The 22452-nt window shown below is 38.9% G+C and overlaps 1 protein-coding gene across 1 annotated transcript; it reads right to left on the reverse strand.

Moving 5' to 3' along the window:
• Positions 1-2783: 2783 nt before the first annotated feature.
• On the reverse strand, positions 2784-22328 carry LOC121554447 (mucin-17). The gene is made up of 12 exons (XM_041868042.2): positions 21862-22328; positions 21506-21621; positions 21214-21272; positions 20949-21006; positions 20808-20848; positions 20283-20413; positions 20084-20143; positions 19709-19871; positions 19326-19484; positions 18965-19062; positions 5165-5334; positions 2784-2935 (listed from the first exon to the last, which is right to left on the reverse strand). The coding sequence occupies exons 2-12, from the start codon at positions 21590-21592 to the stop codon at positions 2891-2893; spliced, it is 1071 nt and encodes a 356-aa protein (XP_041723976.2). The 5' UTR covers positions 21593-21621; positions 21862-22328; the 3' UTR covers positions 2784-2890.
• Between the last annotated feature and the right edge of the window lie 124 nt (positions 22329-22452).

Consider the following 22452-nt stretch of genomic DNA (forward strand, 5'->3'; position numbering starts at 1 on the left):
AGAATGCTAACTTCTCACCATTACCAATAACGGGAGCATGTCTTGGGGGTATGATCTTTGACCCTCTGTAACTTTCTTACTCATCATTATTCATTCAGGATTATCCGTTAGAAACATACTCTATTCTTATTTACAATAAAAGTGAATCCAAAATGACACAATACATTAAATACCATTAATTTCTATTTGGCACAAAATAATCTGAAACACAACCAAATAGAACTGCAAATGCATCCAACTTTTGACCACATTACTTATAAGAATCTTTAGGGGTGTCAATAATTTTGACCCCTACCTTTTTTGAGGAAGAAATGTATTACTTGTTAAACAAAATCTCTTTCTGTGACCAATTGTATTAGTATAAAATAATATAATTTCCCAAAAATATTTAGCATACAATAAACACTATATATACAAAAGTATGTGGACACCCCTTCAAATTAGTGGATTCGGCTATTTCAGTCATACCTGTTGCTGAGAGGTGTATACAATCGAGCACACAGCCATGCAATCTCCATAGACAAACATTGGCAGTAGGATGGCCTTACTGAAGAGCTCAGTGACTTTCAACATGGCACCGTCTGTCCTTGGATACAACACTCACTATTGAGTTCCAAACTGCCTCTGGAAGCAACGTCAGCACAAGAACTGTTCGTTGGGAGCTTCATGAAATGGGTTTCCATTGCCGAGCAGCCGCACACAAGCCTAAGATAACCATGCGCAATGCCAAGCGTTCGTTGGCTGGAGTGGTGTAAAGATTGCCGCCATTGGACTCTGGAGCAGTGGAAACGTGTTCTCTGGAGTGATGAATCACGCTTCACCATCTGGCAGTCCGACGGATGAATCTGGGTTTGGCGGATGCCAGGAGAACGCTACCTGCCCTAATGCATTGTGCCAACTGTAAAGTTTGGAGGAGGAGGAATAATAGTCTGAGGCTGTTTTTCATGGTTTGTGCTTAGTTCCAGTGAAGGGAAATCTTAACGCTTCAGCATACAATGACATTCTAGACGATTCTGTGCTTCCAACATTGTGGCAAGAGTTTGGGGAAGGCCCTTTCCTGTTTCAGCATAACAAGGCCCCTGTGCAAACCATACAGAAATGGTTTGTCGAGATCGTTGTGGAAGAACTTGACTGGCCTGCACAGAGCCCCCATAGAACACCTTTGGGATGAATTGGAACGCCTACTGCGAGCCAGGCCTAATTGCCCAACATTAGTGCCCGACCTCACTAATTCTCTTGTGGCTGAATGGGAGGAAGTCCCCGCAGCAATGTTCCAATATCTAGTGGAAAGCCTTCCCAGAAGAGTGGATGCTGTTATAGCAGCAAAGGGCGGACCAACTCCATATTAATGCCCATGATTTTGGAATGAGATGTTCGACGAGCAGGTGTCCAAATACTTTTGGTCATGCAGTGTAGTTCAGTACTTGAATTATTTATTTTCTACAGTCATTATTGCTCATCTTTATCAAGGGTGGCATAATTTTGGACCCCACTGTGTACCGTACTGTATCAGGTTTCAAAGAGAACTTAGAACTTAAAAGTTAGAAAAATTACAACTGACATTGGAACATTTTCAGAAACCATTTTAATTCTTGATAACAAAAATCTTAGTTATCAATTTCTGATTTCAATATCCATAACAATATTTACAGTGATACAAATTGTTTAGCAGACTGCATACAGTGTGATACAGAGCTAATATACAATAACAAGTAAATAAAGAAAAGCTATATTACTTAACCCTCCATAACTATTGCTAGGCATAGAATGATCAAATACAAATTGATCAATTCAATGTTAAAGTGCACTAAAATAAAATTTGATTCACTGTCAAAATGAATAAATGATATATTATGAGTATTAATATCATAGCTGTTTTAATCCTATATGTTTCAGGCATCCTGAGCTGGCCGCCAGCGGTCTCATACTGTGGGTATCCTCTCATCGGCAAAGACCTCCTGGAAGACCACATGCTATACATACTTGGACAACATAGGCCGAGTCACCGTCTCAGAGCAGAGTACCTAGCAGCTTTAATGAACAACAGAGAGCTATGGCTTATTCGGCCACCATAAACAATCAAGCTATCCAATGTGTATTTATCACATTTACATTCAATTTGTTCATACATATGTAGGATCTTAATTTGATCACCCTGTCATCTCAGAACAGAGTACCTAGGCAGCTTTAAACCTCTATAGTCCAATTTTCTTTTGATGAAACATTGAATTTGGCCTTAATGCTATTAACTCATAGAAACGTATTGAATAACAGATTCATACATGGAAAAACAGTCCCCCAAAAAATGTTTAAGGCAGTTTGTTTTGAAGTGTCCTGATTTTTGGATGTCTCCTGTTCTGACAAACATCACTTGCCACCTTTCACAGCAGATGTGGAAGGACGATATCGGCGGATGTGATGGATTGAGACGCAGTCCATTAATAGAAACTCAAGCTTAAACAGACAAATTTGTACAGGGATTTTTGTAATTGCTAATTAGATTTATGAAATTGACTCGAGGGTTAACAAACAACAGAGAGCTATGGCAATCCTATGTTTATTTATCACATTTACATTCAATTTGTTCATACAGATGTACAATCTTAATTTGATTACCCTGTTGCAGGAGACTTTTCTTGCAATGCAGGAAATGTCAAACTTGTAGTGTAGGTTTGAGGTTTAAAAAGGCTTCTGAAGTTTGTATTTTACCTTTTCAAATGCCAGACTTGATTTTCCCTTATGAAAAATGTATCAACCCCTACAAAAGTGTGACAGAATTATAATCCACATTATTAACATTTCCTATTGCTGCAGGATTATTTTCTCTAACAAACTGGCTCAAATTAAGATCCTGCATCTGTAGGCACTTTTTCTTGCGAATAAGAGGAGGCTACAAGTCATAAGATGTTCTGATCTGCGGTCTGTTGATCCTTACCTGAGGAGATAGAGATAGAAATTAAGATTTAGTGTGTGTCTGTGGTGATGTGCACTCATGCATGTATACTTCTGTTACCGTTTGTCTTATGACATGGGCTAGCCTATAACTAAGGCCCAGAGTTTTTCCTGACCACAAGACCTGACCGGGAAACACTCCTGGCCCTACATATACGTTATAACACATTGTTTTCTAGCTTTCAAATAGGCACATTCTTCTCCTCTCCCCTGCAACTCTTCCCCGGGTCCTTAGTGTACTATGGTTTTTGTCAATATACCTGGTAAACAGTGGAGGCTGGTGGGAAGAGCTATAGGAGGATGGGCTCATTGTAATGGCTGTAATGGAATAAATGTAATGGAGTTAAACATGTGTTTTCTATATATTTGATACCGTTCCATTTACTCCATTCCAGCCATTACAATGAGCCAATCCTCCTATAGCTCCTCCCACCAGCCTCCACTGCTGATAAAAATCATGTTTAAAACAACTCTAAGGGTGGCCCTATAAAATATGCGATTTGTTTCTCCCAAATTCTGTTTTCCCAGTTGTATTTTTCCTGTTTTAGATTGTTGATTTTTTACTCTCAAAATTACGATTGTTCATAGAGAAACAACGAAATTGGAAAAACCATGCCAATGCTTAAATCACATCAGAAGACAATTTTTTTTAATGTCTGAAAGAAAACGAACACATTTAGATTTTTTTGTGCAATTCCCCTTTAATTGCGCATCTAGCGAGTAAGGAACGTGCCATCTAATGTCCTGGTCTGGCAATGATTCTGTACTGCTGCTGCACATTTCATGGCAAAGTTTGCAAATAACAAATAATAGATACAAATTATATACTTACTCATTATATACATCTGCCAGGTAAGCCTACTTTGCAGTTAACATTTAACTGAGAAGGTTTTGGGGAATGTATTTCTGTCAACCCACAAGACACTTATCACACCATCTAGCTACACATTGAGTGATAAACGCACGCACCACACAGACAGACAGACAGACGGGCAATATTGGTAGCTATTGTGTAAGGTTAGACTTTTTAAGCCAATAGTGGCGAACCAGGGGTGGGATAATGTCAATGTTGCCTTGATTAGATAGTAGATGGGAGCTTGCAGTGTCTGATACTTGTGAGATTTGTTCATGACCGTTTGCGGTGGAACACGTGAAAATGCATGTACTTTCAGAATAGTTTGGTGAGCTACTCATAGGTGGGCTGCCAGCTAATGGTAGCTGGCGATCGACCTGTTGGAGACCCTGCTTTATACAGTAGTAGTATAGTAGAAGTCGTTATCAATAAAACGTCACAATCCGGTGCAGAGAGTTCGATTTGGATGCTGGGGTGCAAGGAGACCCAGCTCCGCTAAACCATGTGCCGTTTGTTAAGGGATTGTTAAATAAATGCTAACTATTTGGTTGTAATATCATCCTCTTGAAGAGCATAGTCAGAACTAAACATTTCCGAGCTAGCGAAACAATCAACGTGTAATTTAGCTTGCTTCATCAGAGATTAGGCTTTTGTCATCACCACTATAGATGGCAAGGAAATCAAACAATATGTGTATATAGTTATCTAGTTTATCCCCCGAAAGTTAGCTTATTAACTAGCCATATTGACGTGATCCATCAATCAATGTAGCCTATCATGTCTGGCAGAAGCAATTGTGATAAACACTCTTAAAAACAATGTTGAAAAGGGGATATTAGGTAACTTCGCCAGGTAGGCCTACATTGGTTGGATGAAAAGTACATTAGGTCTACTTACCACTATATGTTTAGCCAAAGTTTCTACCCGTAGCTTGCAAAGTAAACATTGTCAGCTAACAGTACATAGGCAAATGCACCCTTTTGCTGCTTGACAGGCAGAGCCCACAAAGGATGGGAAATTAACCTAAACCACTGATACCTGCCAGGTATAGTTCACTTTTATTTTAAAAGCATGCCGTTACTTGCTGTATAACTGATGATAGAGCTAAATTTAGAATAATCAGAAATGTGTAGTTCTGACTATGCTCTTCAAGAGGTGATATTACAACCAAATAGTTAACATTTATTTAACAATCCCTTGAAAGCGGCATGCAGTTGTCAATGGTTTTAGCAGAGATGGGAGCCTCCTTGCCACCACCAGGCAAATAGAACGCTTTGCACCTTATTGTGACGTTTTATTGATAATTAGCTATACTCACAGGCTGGTTGCCTTTATACAGTAGTACTATCGTATACTCACTGGCTGGTTGCTAGAGAAGTTGTGCATTTGGTTCTGGGGCTCTGTGGGGGAGTATGGTGGAGGGTATCTTTCGTTCGACTGTGGGTTGGGGTTGTAGGATGGAAGAGGACCGCTTGAGTGTTGGTAGATATTTGACACCCCGTTGGTGTACGCTGGGTTATCATACGTCCCTAGAAAAATAAAAACAGACAAAATGTAAAGATAATATTTAGATATCCTTACATCAAATATAAAGATGTTATTTACACGCAAAATACAGTGCCTTCGTAAAGTATTCAGACCCCTTGACTTTTTCCACATTTTGTTAGGACAAAGTCTTATTCTAGAATTGATAGCTGCACAGCTATTTTCAGGTCTCTCCAGAGATGTTAGATCGAGTTCAAGTCCGGGCTCCGGCTGGGCCACTCAAGGACATTCAGAGACTTGTCCCGAAGCCACTCCTGAGTTGTCTTGGCTGTGTGCTTAGGGTCGTTGACTTGTTGGAAGGTGAACGTTCACCCCAGTCTGAGGTCCTGAGCGCTCTGGAGCAGGTTTTCATCAAGGATCTCTGTACTTTGCACCATTCATCTTTCCCTCGATCCTAACTAATCTCCCAGTCGCTGCAAAACACCCCCACAGCATGATGCTGCCACAACCATGCTTCACCGTAGGGATGGTGCCAGGTTTCCTTCAGACGTGACGCTTGGCATTCAGGCCAAAGAGTTCAATCTTGGTTTCATCAGACCAGAGAATCTTGTTTCTCGTGGTCTGAGAGTCTTTAGGTGCCTTTTGGCAAACTCCAAGTGGGCTGTCATTTGCCTTTTACTGAGGAGTGGCTTCCGTCTGGCCACTCTACCATAAAGGCCTGATTGGTGGAGTGCTGCATAGATGGTTGTCCTTCTGGAAGGTTCTCCCATCTCCACAGAGGAACTCTAGAACTCTGTCAGAGTGACCATTGAGTTTTTGGTCACCTCCCTGACCAAGGTCCTTCTCCCCCGATTGCTCAGTTTGGCCGGGCAGCCAGCTCTAGGAAGAGTCTTGGTGGTTCCAAATTTCTTCCATTTAATAATGATGGAGGCTACTGTGGTCTTGGGGACCTTCAATGCTGCAGACATTTTTTGGTACCCTTCCCCAGGTCTGAGCCTTGACACAATCCTGTCTCGGCGCTCTACAGACAATTCCTTCGACCTCATGGCTTGGTTTTTGCTCTGACATGCATTGTCAACAGTGGAACCTTATATAGACAGGTGTGTGCCTTTCCAAATCATGTCCAATCAATTGAATTTACCACAGGTGGACTCCAATCAAGTTGTAGAAACATCTTAAGGATGATCAATGGAAACAGGATGCACCTGTGCTCAATTCCGAGTCTCATAGCAAAGGGGTCTGAAGAAAATGTAGGTGCTTGCTCCAGCAAGTATTTCTATGGTATTTGGTGGAAGTAGTAGTAGTAGTAGTAGTAGTAGTAGTAGTAGTATTTATATAAACAGTACCTGTCAAAGGTTTTAGAACACCTACTCATTCAAGAGTTTTTCTTTATTTTTACTATTTTCTACATTGTGTAATAATTGTGAAGACATCAAAACTATGAAATAACACATATGGAATCATGTAGTAACCAAAAAAGTGTTAAATAAATTAAAATATATTTTATATTTGAGATTCTTCAAAAAGCCACCCTTTGCCTTGATGACAGCTTTGCACACACTTTTCATTCTTTCAACCAGCTTCACCTGAAGCTTGAAGGAGTTCCCACATATGCTGAGCACTTGTTGGCTGCTTTTCTTTCCCTCTGCGGTCCGACTCATCCCAAACCATCTCAATTGGGTTGAGGTCGGGGGATTGTGGAGGCCAGGTCATCTGATGCAGCACTCCATTACTCTCCTTCTTGGTAAAATAGCTCTTACATCGCCTGGAGGTGTGTTGGGTCATTGTCCTGTTGAAAAACAAATGATAGTCCCACTAAGCCCAAACCAGATTGGATGGCGTATCACTGCAGAAATGCTGTGGTAGCCATGCTGGTTAAGTATGCCTTGAATTCTAAATAAATCACAGACCGTGTCACCAGCAAAGCACACCCACACCATAACACCTCCTCCTCCATGCTTTACGGTGGGAACTACACATGCAGAGATCATCCGTTCACCCATACTGTGTCTCACAAAGACACTGCGGTTGTAACCAAAAATCTCAAATTTGGACTCCAGACCTGTAATGATGTCATGCCATAGTATTGTGTGGACCAGGGGAGAGTTGGTAGATAAGTGGCTTGGTGCCACAGTGTCTGCATTCCTTATGTCAAAGGAGATTACTGATGTTGATCTTAGAAATGATTGATGGACAGGATATACTGACTTGGGGGTAAAGAGTAATAACATCAGAGAAGGGAGTGCCCACTGATGGGTACCAGATGTTAGTGAAGAAACTTGTAACAGAGTGTATATATAGAGAGAGTGGATCTTTGTTCTGGAGTTGGAAGATGGCAGAGGCAAGGCTATGTCCTTATTCTGTTATAACTAACCATGGTACCATATTAAATATATTATATGAACTCCACATCAAAAGTGTCTAAGTACATCCTTACATTCATAATCACTTGATACCCTAGAAACTCATCATAACAGATTGGCGTCTAAACGAACAGGATGCAGTTCACAGCCAAACTAACAGGTGAGCAGACTTTCATTTTTTTGATTATGTCAAATTCTGCTTATCTGTGGTAAGGCTTAGCTGTAACGAACATTTAAGCAATCTTTTTAAAGGGGGACGATGAGTGGTATTGAGTTATGTAAGAGACGTAAGGAGAAATATCAAATAGGACTATGACATGGTGTTATGATTAAAAAATAGGGTATGGTAAGGAGTAAAAGCAACAGAAGGACAAACGAGTGGGTCCGGGGCACCCTTGATGTAAGATGCATCATAAAGAGAGTGGGCAAGGCACCCTTGATGTAAGATACATCATAAAATAAGTGGGCGCAGGGCACCGTTAATGTAAAGTACATTATAAAGAGAGTGGGTTTTTAGTCCCGTAGTGTGTAAGACATTATAAAATAATAGGTTATGGACCTTTTTGATGTGGTAAATCATCAGAAGGGAGAATTAATCCCTTGTTAATTACTCAAAATGGCCAGGAGATGGAGCCAATGCAATGTAACATATTGAATCATAGCACTAAAACGACAAATAGGCAAACAACATTTTTATACAGATCAGGATGGGTATTTTATTTTAAGTGTTTAATTACTAATATTGCATGAACTAATAGCAGTAATGAATGGCCAGCTTAGTAGACCGATATCTGGAAAAACAGTCACCATTAAGAGTAAAGCAGAGCTTCATTTAACTCGAAGAGAGAGACAGGAAATGACGAAATTATTACAGGTAAATCCACATTTAGAATATGTTTTGTGTAAAAGTAATGTAAAGTTAAGTAATTAAATGGGACAACATGGGCTATCTTATAAACAAAGAGCAGAAGGTAATTTGAATCTGAGGGGTGCATAATAAGTTATATAAATGTGTATGATAATTTGATATAAGTTTGGATAAAAAGTTACAATATATAACATAATTAATTCATAGAATATCAAGGAGTGGTATGGAGATTGTGAGGTTATTTTAGAGAGTAGTGGAAAGGTCTGTATTTTCTGGACAGGCAGGGCAGTGTCCTGAAATTACAGTCTATTTTTTGGTCCGCTGGGAAAATGTTTGAAGAGATTTGTATATTGAGAATTGGTTAAAAACACCACGAAGGGATTCTTTGATGTGAGTACCTAGAAGTTTCTAACGTTATATATGTATTAACTTGCTCACCCAAACGTAGACGTACGTCATGGGTGGTGGAGTAATTAATATGGGTTTTCTAAGTTTTTACCGTTGTTGGATCATGTGATAGAGATAAGGTTTAAGGAATAAACTGACCATAAGTAATGTGGTTTTAGACGTAATGTATAATATAGTACAAAGCCAATATAGGGTTTAATTGAACTAATTATCATGGTAGAGCTAACGTAGTGAAGTGAAGGCACTTCATTTTGTATCAGCGGGTAAGATGACAAACCATTGTAATTGCGCTATTTGTGGGATTTATTTGTCATTTCAATGGCATAGAGTAAAATCTGTATTTATGAGTGTAATTCAACTGCTGGTATGTGTTGCTTGACCGGATACTACAGAGTATTTGGTTTGGTGATGTTGAATGGAAGATTTGAAGTGTGCGTGGTTTAAATAGAAAGAGTCACTTATTTAACAGGTATAGAGAGACGATTGCATGGTAGTCATTTTTTTTGTTTTGCCATTGACTAAGGGTTTGTTAGATTAAACGATTGAGAATGGTGTCGTAATGTCTATAAATAAATGGGGTATTGATCCTATGGATATAAATTCAATATATAATGGTAAAATACAGCAAGTGTTTGGTCTTACCTGTAGCCTACTTAGAAAGGACAGTTACCTACATCTGATGTATTCTGATAATGGCGGATTGGTGGTTTCATATGAGCTGTGGCTATTATCTTAGTTTATTACAGGGGAAATAGAATGTAGTTTAGGACGCACAGAGAAGCGAATGTCTTATATTCATGGAAAGTGAAGCAAGGGAACTTAGAGAATAATAGGAATATTAAACAAACACTAGGGATAATGTAGCTTTGTTAGAAGTATTATGGACATACTATCGTAATAGATAAACTGAACCAAACATGACGTTACTACGGCAATTTAGGATGGTTAATGTTGTTACGTACATTTTTAAACCCTATGATAGAGGGAAATGCAGAACGCTGTTTGAGAATGTGTTATTTTGTCTAGTAGTAAAAAAATTGAAGAGTTTCCATGTTTTTTGTCTGCGGGTGTTAACCAATGGGAGCTCGCTGAAACGTGAAAGCACTGTAAGGGACATTATGTAGGACGCATTGGGATGATATGAAGAACATGTCTAGATAGTTGAATATGGAAAGTTTTTTGATAATTGGTAATTATTATTATTACATTGTATAGCTTGTTTAAACAACATTGAGTTATGCAGACAGTTCATTAATTCTAAAAACGATAATCTGTTTATGGTAGGTTGAACAATGGGAGATCGTTTTTACTAATAGGCTACATTTTCTTGTACAGTGAAGGAAAAAAGTATTTGATCCCCTGCTGATTTTGTACATTTGCCCACTGACAAAGAAATGATCAGTCTATAATTTTTATGGTAGGTTTATTTGAACAGTGAGAGACAGAATAACAACAAAAACATCCAGAAAAACGCATGTCAAAAATGTTATAAATTGATTTGCATTTTAATGAGGGAAATAAGTATTTGACCCCCTCTCAATCAGAAAGATTTCTGGCTCCCAGGTGTCTTTTATACAGGTAACGAGCTGAGATTAGGAGCACACTCTTAAAGGGAGTGCTCCTAATCTCAGCTTGTTACCTGTATAAAAGACACCTGTCCACAGAAGCAATCAATCAATCAGATTCCAAACTCTCCACCATGGCCAAGACCAAAGAGCTCTCCAAGGATGTCAAGGACAAGATTGTAGACCTACACAAGGCTGGAATGGGCTACAAGACCATCGCCAAGCAGCTTGGTGAGAAGGTGACAACAGTTGTTGCGATTATTTGCAAATGGAAGAAACACAAAATAACTGTCAATCTCCCTCGGCCTGGGGCTCCATGCAAGATCTCACCTCGTGGAGTTGCAATGATCATGAGAATGGTGAGGAAACAGCCCAGAACTACACGGGAGGATCTTATCAATGATCTCAAGGCAGCTGGGACCATAGTCACCAAGAAAACAATTGGTAACACACTACGCCATGAAGGACTGAAATCCTGCAGTGCCCGCAAGGTCCCCCTGCTCAAGAAAGCACATATACATGCCCGTCTGAAGTTTACCAATGAACATCTGAATGATTCAGAGGAGAACTGGGTGAAAGTGTTGTGGTCAAATGAGACCAAAATGGAGCTCTTTGGCATCAACTCAACTCCCCGTGTTTGGAGGAGGAGGAATGCTGCCTATGACCCCAAGAACACCATCCCCACCGTCAAACATGGAGGTGGAAACATTATGCTTTGGGGGTGTTTTTCTGCTAAGGGGACAGGACAACTTCACCGCATCAAAGGGACGATGGACGGGGCCATGTACCGTCAAATCTTGGGTGAGAACCTCCTTCCCTCAGCCAGGTTATTAAAAATGGGTTGTGATGGGTATTCCAGCATGACAATGACCCCAAACACACGGCCAAGGCAACAAAGGAGTGGCTCAAGAAGAAGCACATTAAGGTCCTGGAGTGGCTAGCCAGTCTCCAGACTTTAATCCCATAGATCTGTGGAGGGAGCTGAAGGTTCAAGATGCCAAACGTCAGGCTCGAAACCTTAATGACTTGGAGAAGATCAACAAAGAGGAGTGGGACAAAATCCCTCCTGAGATGTGTGCAAACCTGGTGGCCAACTACAAGAAACATCTGACCTCTGTGATTGCCAACAAGGGTTTTGCCACCAAGTACTAAATCATGTTTTGCAGAGGGGTCAAATACTTATTTCCCTCATTAAAATGCAAATCAATTTAGAACATTTTTGACATGCGTTTTTCTGGATTTGTTTGTTGTTATTCTGTCTCTCACTGTTCAAATAAACCTACCATTAAAATTATAGACTGATCATTTCTTTGTCAGTGGGCAAACGTACAAAATCAGCAGGGGATCAAATACTTTTTCCCCTCACTATATGTTATGAAGTTATTAAACAATAGGTTGTTATTGTAAAACATCAATGCAACAGGTTACTAGAAAGGGATTATAAGTTTATATTAGAAACATGGTATTATCTAGTGTCTTCTGAGTGGGAGTTTTTTTTTCCAGGTTTGATGGAAGTCTCCTATAGTATTATGTTAAGGGAAAAGTAGGAGACAACGTATCACACCATTTTTAATAGATGCCTGGGTTAATATATCACGTCTTACTTACACAGAGTACGTGATTGTATTGGCTAATGAATCAAATATGACATTTATAGGGGTGACATGAGCTATATAATGGGAAACAGATATTTCCTATGTTGTTGATCAAGTAAACAATAAAGGATACTTTGATATGGGATCACATGGAGCAGATTTAGTGCTTCAATAATCATTGAGAGATTTAAAGAGGATATGGTATGAAGGGTAATCAATAAAAAATACTAATTGTCAACTCGAGGAACTTTGAGTGGTTTTCGTCTTTTGAGAGATTTTATATAATCTTTTTATGGAGTAGTTATGAGGAATTAGTTTGATACAAACGATTATTGATGAGATAGGACTGTGTATATCTGTATCATGTTTTGAGTGTACTTACTATTTTGGGATTACTGATTGTAATTGAATGGTAATGAAATGTATAATTTCTCTTCCAGGAGCAAGGGGATATCCTTATCTCATTGGAATGTTGCCCAGGGCTAGGGGGAGCAGTTTAGTGAAGTTAGGCAGTATTAGGTCGTAAAAGGGAGCTACCAAATTAAGTAAGGCCTGCCTGTTTTTGTTTGTTGTTTTCCAATTGGGTTTTTCAAATAAACACACAACCCACCTAGGATGATGTTTATATAGGGTTCTTATTTTGATTGTAAAGGCTTCAACAGGTCAAAGGTGATATGTCTTAAAGGAGCACACAGTGAATTTTATGACGTTTTTTTCTTTTTTGAGTGAGTTTTGGGTACAAACGTGATTTCTTATGAGAAGAAATGTCATGAGGACTTAATGTACACTTGGGATAAGTAACATTTATGAAATGTTTTGAATGTTGGTAATGATTAGTATACTATAGAATGGAACAATTAGTTGAATGATTTCAATGACCTCTGCACTCTATCCGGACATTCTAGTGTGAATTGATCACCCACACTGGAAATCCTAAAGTCATGAGGACTTTAAGATAGTTTATTTTACCGAGTTGAGGGTAATTAATAATACTGAAAATTATGAAGAAGTTTATAATTTGGCAATAATCACATATATACAGTTGAAGTTGGAAGTTTACATACACCTTAGCCAAATACATTTAAACTCAGTTTTTCACAATTTCTGACATTTAATCCTAGTAAAAATTCCCTGTCTTAGGTCAGTTAGGATCACCACTTTATTTTAAGGATGTGAAATGTCAGAATAATAGTAGAGCGAATGATTTATTTCAGCTTTTATTTATTTCATCACATTCCCAGTGGGTCAGACGTTTACATACACTCAATTAGTATTTGGTAGCATTGCCTTTAAATTGTTTAACTTGGGTCAAACGTTTCGGGTAGCCTTCCACAAGCTTATTGTGGGTACATTTTGGCCCATTCCTCCTGACAGAGCTGGTGTAACTGAGTCAGGTATGTAGGCCTCCTTGCTCACACACGCCTTTTCAGTTCTGCCCACAAATGTTCTATAGGATTGAGGTCAGGGCTTTGTGATGGCCACTCCAATACCTTGACTTTGTTGTCCTTAAGCCATTTTGCCACAATTTTGGAAGTATGCTTGGGGTCATTGTCCATTTGGAAGACCCATTTGCAACCAAGCTTTAACTTCCTGACTGATGTCTTGAGATGTTGCTTCAATATATCCACATAATTTTCCTTCCTCATGATGCCATCTATTTTGTGAAGTGCGCCGGTCCCTCCTGCAGAAAAGCACCCCCACAGCATGATGCTGCCCCTCCTGTGCTTCACGGTTGGGATGGTGTTCTTCAGCTTGCAAGCAAACCCCCCTTTCCTCCAAACATAATGATAGTCATTATGGCCAAACAGTTCTATTTTTGTTTCATCAGACCAGAGGACATTTCTCCAAAAAGTACGATATTTGTCCCCATGTGCAGTTGCAAACTGTAGTCTGGGTTTTTTATGGCGGTTTTGGAGCAGTGGCTTCTTCCTTGCTGAGCAGCCTTTCAGGTTATGTTGATATAGGACTTGTTTTACTGTGGATATAGATACTTTTGTACCTGTTTCTCCAGCATCTTCACAAGGTCCTTTGCTGTTGTTCTGGGATTGATTTGCACTTTACGCACCAAAGTACGTTCATCTCTAGGAGACAGAACGCGTCTCCTTCCTGAGCGGTATGACAGCTGCATGGTCCCATGGTGTTTATACTTGCGTACTATTGTTTGTACAGATGAACGTGGTACCTTCAGGCATTTGGAAATTGCTCCCAAGGATGAACCAGACTTGTGCAGGTCTACAGTTTTCTTTTCTGAGGTTTTGGCCTATTTCTTTTGATTTTCCCATGATGTCAAGCAAAGAGGCACTGAGTTTGAAGGTAGGCCTTGAAATACATCCACAGGTACACCTCCAATTGACTCAAATTATGTCAATTAGCCTATCAGAAGCTTCTAAAGCCATGACATCATTTTCTGGAATTTTCCAAGCTGTTTAAAGGCACAGTCAACTTAGTGTGTGTAAACGTCTGACCAACTGGAATTGTGATACAGTGAATTATAAGTGAAATAATCTGTCTGTAAACAATTGTTGGAAAAATTACTTGTGTCATGCACAAAGTAGATGTCCTAACCGACTTGCCAAAACTATAGTTTGTTTTTTTAATTGAAAAACGAGTTTTAATGACTCCAAACTAAGTGTATGTAAACTTCTGACTTCAACTGTATATAGGATTCGGACCATGAATAGGAAAGCGTGAGAGAGCTATCCCTGAATGAGGGATACCTGTCGATAGTCAATTGTACTAATCTTGAATTACTTTAGGGGATAGAAGTAAGTTAAGGTATTATCAAATGTTGTCATTTTAATTTTGTTTATTATTTTGGTTTAATAGGCAATGTTGGTGTTTTGTTTTTGAAAGCATGAATCACGTTGTGAATCGTGTTCAAAAGGGGGTAGTACTGATGGTATGAGGATTTATTGGTTACATTTGCATATCGTAGTAAGAATATTAGCGGTAGTAATTAATGTGTTATGGGTTAGATTACATGTTTTAGGTGAAAATGTATTTGTGGTATAAGGTAGAATGTAGTGGAGGCATGTCTATGGAAAGAGTGGACTAATTTAAGCTGCAAGACTGTGCACTTCCTAATCAAGGATCATCCTGACTGATAAGAAGACAGTGTAAAGTAGTATACTGTGTCTCAACTAACAATGTTCTGCAGACTTTTTTTTCAAAAGGTGAAGGCTTCTTGGCAAGAACTAAGAGGAGAATCTGGGCATTTTCTGGGCATAGGAGACTGTGTGGCAGTAGAGGATTAAAGACGTAAGAGCTGGACAGAATCTAGGTGGAGTGGTTAGTACTAGTTGTTGCTGGCTACCTCAATGGCGGGGACAGTAGCAGAGAGAGATACCTGCATCTATTTGTCCCACTGTAGGAGGTAATCAAAATCAGAGGAGGAAGATGGAACTGCCACTGGGGAGCATTGTTTTTGTGTTTGTGTCTATGTCTGTGTGTTGTTATAGCAGTGAATCTTGAATTCCATATTGGTGCGATGCAAGAAGGACACACTACACAGAGCGACATGAACAGAAATTGGGAAGTATATTAGAAATTTGTTTTAAGAATAATTGTTAAAACATAATAATTTGTCATATGGTAAATGTTTATAATGGATTTAGAAATGAAATCAATTAAAATGTTATGTTTGTCTTCTAGTGAGGTAAATACAGATGGTGTCTTGATGCATAGCAGGGATCATTTGGCCTAGAATGGTGTGAACTTAAATAAAAGTAACAACCTATGAAACGGCTGAAGATGAATATCAGAGGCGTTGAAGATATTTTGTAAAGCACCACTTCTACATGCAACTGGTGTACAACAACCAATCGAAGCTATCAATGGATTTTGTCCTCTGTAGCTCAATTGGAAGAGCATGGCGCTTGTAACGCCAGAGTAGTGGGTTCGATCCCCGGGACCACCCATACGTAAAAATGTATGCACACATGACTGTAAGTCGCTTTGGATAAAAGCGTCTGCTAAATAGCATATTATTTTTATTTATTTTCTCATGTTTTTATCTCAAAGGAGTGGGAAAGGAGTCCACCATTAAGTGAGAATGGAGAAATATATGTTCAGATACAACATTTCTAATGAGGTTGTGGAGTTGGTGGTGACTCGAATGAGACAATGTAGTTGTGATATTGTCATGGGCAAGTCGTTTTGAAATGTGAAGATATCTGAAGAACATAATGAAGAGACGCCAGAAGATTTAAGGGCAGGGAGAAATAAAGAGGTTGCTTAGCTGTGTTGATAATAAAGTGGGGTTTATATACATTTGCTAATTTGGGTAGTAGGTATATACACTGCTATACACTGCTAAATTAATATTATTAAGAATGCATTGAGATAATGATCTGTATTTATTATCAGGATGAGGAAAGTCATGATTGAATTATGGATATTTATACTGTATGTTATTATAAGTGTACATTCTGACAGTTGTAATGGGTGATACAGTTGAGGGTTTTAATTTTCATTGATAAAGTGAATCAATAAGGATTGTCATTTTACATTTGGTTGAGTTAAGTCATTTGGTTTTGGGTTATAATTTATAAGATGACTGAATTATTTAAGTAAATCATTAGTATGTATTAGTATAAATATTTTCAAAATGAAGGATATTGATTGTACAATTTAGAACTGTCCTATATAGTTATTATGGGTTAAAACAGTGAAACATTATGTTACTGTCTTAGGATACACTTATATTATATATTTCGGTTAGACATTGTTGAATCATAATGTTTGACACATGGAAGTTAATGTGAGGATTGTGACTGAAATCATGAATATGTTGATTCATTGGGTTAATATAGTCACAGATTAGTCATTATATACATTTGAAGTATTGGGTGATATTGATATGGATGTTTAGAGTGGTAAATATCTATGTTGCTAGGCAAGTACTTAATTGGTTCCTATCGTGGGGTTATGCTATTTTCATATGATCTGATTTTGGTTGAATTATTAAAGCAGGAATAGTTTAGGGATGTAATGATTTAACAGGGAGTGAAAATAGAGTGTTATAATGTGTATCTATCTCAGGAATAATAGGAGAACAAAGTCGGAGTTGAACATTGTATCTTTTAACAATCATGGGTTTTCAAGCAATTGGGTCTGAGATGTCACTCATTAGACTATGTAAGTGATAAACACATAGCATTGAATGCTATTATAGTAAATAAAGAGGGAATGTATGTGATTATATGGGGGATACATGTTGGCCATCAAGATTAGGAAGGTCTTGGGAATTTAACTAAAGATATGGGAAATATTAGAGACATGCAGGAAGGCATTAAGAGTAATCATTCTTAATATATATCATGTTATTGCAGTTTAGAGTCCATTGATAATGTTGAATGGGGAATGTTAAGTTGGAAATGTATAACGTGGATTTTAAGGTTTACAGGATTGAAGATGTGGAAAGAAGCCTATATCAGTCGATCAGATAGTGCCCCATGTGACCAGGGAAAAGCTTGGGGTTCCTCTAACGGAACATGGATGAAGAAGACTGAAGTAATTTTATTTTGATATATTCATTTGAATATATTGTAATATCCATGTAACTTAGCAAGTGTCATGGATCTTTGTATTTGTGGGGATGATGTCATGATGGTCACAATTTAGAGTTAGTAGATAGGTGGCTTGGTGCCACAGAGTCTGCATTCCTTATGTCAAAGGAGATTACTGATGTTGATTTTAGAATGAGTAATGGACAGGATATATGACTTGGGGGTAAAGAGTAATAACATCAGAGAAGGGAGTGCCCACTGACGGGTACCAGATGTTCGTGAAGAAACTTGTAACAGAGTGTATATAAGCTGAGGGATCTCTTTGTTATGGAGTTGGAAGATGACAGAGGCAAGGATATGTCCTTATTCTGTTATAACTAACCATGGTACCATATTAAATATATTATATGAACTCCCCATCAAAAGTGTCAAAGTACATCCTTACATTCGTAATCACTTGATACCCTAGAAACTCATCATAACAAGACCCAAGGACAAATTTCCACCGGTCTAATGTCCATTGCTCGTGTTTCTTGGCCCAAGCAGGTCTCCTTTTCTTATTGGTGTCCTTTTAGTAGTGGTTATTTGGCAGCAATTCGACCATGAAGGCCTGATTCACACAGACCCCTCTGAACAGTTGATGTTGATGTGTCTGTGACTTGAACTCTGTGAAGCATTTATTTGGGCTGCAATTTCTGAGGTTTGTAACTCTAATGAACTTATCCTCTGCAGCAGAGGTAACTCTGGGTCTTCCATTCCTGTGGCGGTCCTCATGAGAGCTAGTTTCATCATAGTGCTTGATGGTTTTTGCGACTGCACTTGAAGAAACTTTAAAAGTTCTTGAAATGTTCCGCATTGACTGACCTTCATGTCTTAAAGTAATGATGGACTGTCGTTTCTCTTTGCTTATTTGAGCTGTTCTTGCCATAATATGGACTTGATCTTTTACCAAATAGGGCTATCTTCTGTATAGCCCCTCCTACCTTGTCACAGCACAACTGATTGGCTCAAACGCATTAAGAAGGAAAGAAATTCCACAAATTAACTTTTAAGAAGGTAACCCTGTTAATTGAAATGCATTCCAGGTGACTACCTCATGAAGCTGGTTGAGAGAATGCCAAGAGTGTGCAAAGGTGTCATCAAGGCAAAGGGTGGCTAGTTTGAAGAATCTCAAATGTAAAATATATATAGATTTGTTTAACACTTCTTTTGGTTACTACATGATTCCATATGTGTCATTTCATAGTTTGGATGTCTTCACTATTATTCTACAATGTAGAAAATAGTAGAAATAAAGAAAAACCCTTGAATGAGTAGGTGTGTCCAAACTTTTGACTGGTAGTGTACATAAAAACAAAGACGAGGTACCTGGGTGAGGTGTTGTGGTGGACATTGCGTTGGGTGTGGGCCATTCAAAGTCATCCTCAAGCCACTGGTTCACCATCTCCTGCTTAGTGTCTTTATTCCTGGTAGAGGAGGGTAGAGGAGAGGAGTAGAGGAGGGGAGGGGATGGGGAGGGGAGAGGAGGGGAGGGTAGAGGAGAGGAGGGGAGGGGAGGGGAGGGGGGAGGGTAGGGTAGGGGAGAGGAGGGGAGGGGAGGGGAGATGCAAAAATATTGAGTATTTTTACTTTACGACAAAATGAATTTCTTCATTGAAAATACAATAATCAATCTTTCTCTACTCTCTATCATTCTACTCCTCCTTCATCTCATCTCATCCCCATCTACCTCTTTTCCTTTTTCTTGTTCACCACCAGGAGCGCTATCAGGACTCCAACCATCACCAGGACAACCCCGGCAGTTACACTGATTCCGGTGTATAACCCAGTCTTGTGGATCGGGTAGTTACAGTCCGTCAGGTACCAGATTGAGTCTGTGTTTTTACAGCTGAAATAGACAGGACATATAGCTTTATTCTACTGTGAGGAAGTGGTGACCAAATCAAACTGTAGCAATGAATGGAATTCGCCCCAAAGGTTTACAATATATACAGTATTATATATAATTAATATTATAGGAGAGAATATATATCTCCTCTCCTTTAATATAACATTATATATAACATACATATATAATTATCTAGTATACTGAATATAAAGTTTAGAACTTACTAGCATGACGGTCCGGATCTGGTTACTACACATTTACCGCTGTTGCAGTTTTTATGGTTATTATGTCTGGAGTCACATGCCGTCACACAGAAATACTCCCCATCTTTACTGTAAGACTCAAAGTATTTAGCAATATCAGGGTTGATTGTTTGTTGACATACAGCTGTGAGAGAGAGAGAGCGAGAGAGAGAGAGAGAGAGAGAGAGAGAGAGAGAGAGAGAGAGAGAAATATTTGTTATATCTTTAATTTCCTTCTTGCTCTGGTCTAAACTCTTATTTTGTTAATGAGGGAATATTTCCCCTATCTGCTGCACCATTGTTCCCTTCCTCCCCTTTCCTCCTGCTTCCTCTAGTCTTCCGTCTGTATGTTCTCACCTTCGCCATCGACTGCTATTTCTTTTGGTTCAGCTGAGAAAACACTAAATGTAGGACAACCTGAGGGAAGAGGTCAAAAAATATGTTAACTGAACCACTGCAGAATTTACTCTTATTGTCTTAACAATGGTAGTTTGATTCGAATTGGTGTGTGTATTATGAGGGTGTGTTTTTAGATGTGACTTTATATTGTTGTTACCTGATTCGCTTGAAGTACAGTGTTTTAATGTTTCCAAAGCTGAAGAAATGTTTTTAAAGGAGTTGTTATACTTTTCCTCAGCTCCTGCTTCATTCGGAACCACCAGAATGATATTGTGTTTGACCTTCAAACTAAAGAAAGGAGGTTGAGTAAAAGTCTTTGAGGCTATTTTGCACTTAAAGAAACACTCCGTAACTTCTGTTTCTTCCCACAGTGAGGCCTAACATTTGTTTTTTTTGTAAACTGTGGGCTTGTTCTTGGCAAATCCAACTACCACTAACCTATTTGAATTCTGTGGTAACCAGGGTTGGGGTCAATTCCATTTCAGTTAAAGTTAAATCAGAAAGTTAAACCAATTCCACATTTTCATAATGGAAAAGCATTGAAGAATTTCAGTGTACATATATCTGAATTAACTGAAAATCAAATGGAATTAACCCCAACCCTGGTGGTAACCAACCATCACCAAAGTAGAAAGGTGTTTATGCATCATAGACCTATTAATGAATCACTTATTTAAATTACCGATTTGTTATTTCCTTGGGGTTGTACATGGGGTTTCCCATCTGAAAAGCAAGCATCACAGAGCAAAACAACATAAATATCAGCATGAAAAATGATTATACAGTATGAATAAGAATGTAAGAGATTCTCTTCGTCCTTTACATTGACCCTTTTCTCCTCTATACCACGTCCTGAGCGTTTGGAGATAGCTGACCCCACACTGTCAGAACAAAAATAAGGAAGATCAATGAGATCATCTCTGCAAAATCTTTGTTTACATTTTCATATAACCTCATGACAACGTGGACAGGTCTTTATATTGTCAATAGATCACCTTTATATAATATAAGGGGTAGGATAGGATACGGGGTGAAATTGTAGTTTTGCAAATATGTACCGTGGTGTTTTTGGTATGCTAGTCTAGTACCTCAAAGTTACGTTTTCCACACTGAAATTCTGTATCCTTTGATTGTAGTATGTCGTCATCTGAAATGTAAACAGTGATCACTGCATATTCACGAAGACTTAAGATAAAAGGACTCAACCCCCATGGCATCTGTGGTAATTAAATAGAAAATCACCTGCTGTCTTAAACAGCAGTTCTTCTTTTTTTATTGATCCACATTACTTTACAAATCTTTAATTTTACTTAAATGTATTTAACACTTTAATAGATTAGTGTTTTATCTTATTTAACATACATTAGTGTTTTATCTTACCTCTGTTGTGAAAGTCTTCACCTTCGCAATGTATTCCGCTGAAGTTTTGTCATTATATTCTGTTATGTATGTGTCCTCAGTTTCCATATTAACCTCCACTGCCCTATTGAGCGTACCTACAAGAAGACCAAGTGACAAAATTAGTGAATGCGTTATAACCAATTGACAACTAAAATAGATGAAGTACTATTTCTAATATATTATGCTTTCTAAGTTATCAAAGTGAAAGCAATCAAAGTCTTGTATTCATCACTTATCTATTTAATTTGCTGTAATTATTAATCAAAGGAAAAGTAGGATCTCAGGGCTGTTTTGGTTTTGCAAATTGTTTTTGTTGTACAAAATGTCTCACATACCTGGCACTATGTTAGTTTTGACATCTCTGCAGGTTTCCCCCTCGAAGTCAGTAGGACAGAGGCAAGACTGGCCATTAGGACCTGGTGTACCTCCATTCTCACACTGAATTGGTTGCTTAGTGGTGGTGGCAATAGTAGAAGGAGTAGTAGGAGAAGTTGTAATTGGCACAGTTGGTTTGGCTGTAGTTCCAGCATCAGGTGTGCCTGGTTTGGCTGTAGTTCCAGCATCAGGTGTGCCTGGTTTGGCGGTAGTTCCAGCATCTGGTGTGCCTGGTTTGGCTGTAGTTCCAGCATCAGGTGTGCCTGGTTTGGCTGTAGTTCCAGCATCAGGTGTGCCTGGTTTGGCGGTAGTTCCAGCATCTGGTGTGCCTGGTTTGGCTGTAGTTCCAGCATCAGGTGTGCCTGGTTTAGCTGTAGTTCCAGCATCAGGTGTGCCTGGTTTGGCTGTAGTTCCAGCATCAGGTGTGCCTGGTTTGGCTGTAGTTCCAGCATCAGGTGTGCCTGGTTTGGCGGTAGTTCCAGCATCAGGTGTGCCTGGTTTGGATGTAGTTCCAGCATCTGGTGTGCCTGGTTTGGCTGTAGTTCCAGCAT

The sequence above is a fragment of the Coregonus clupeaformis genome, chromosome 39 (assembly GCF_020615455.1).
Source record: "Coregonus clupeaformis isolate EN_2021a chromosome 39, ASM2061545v1, whole genome shotgun sequence".
In the NCBI taxonomy this organism is placed as follows: domain Eukaryota; kingdom Metazoa; phylum Chordata; class Actinopteri; order Salmoniformes; family Salmonidae; genus Coregonus; species Coregonus clupeaformis.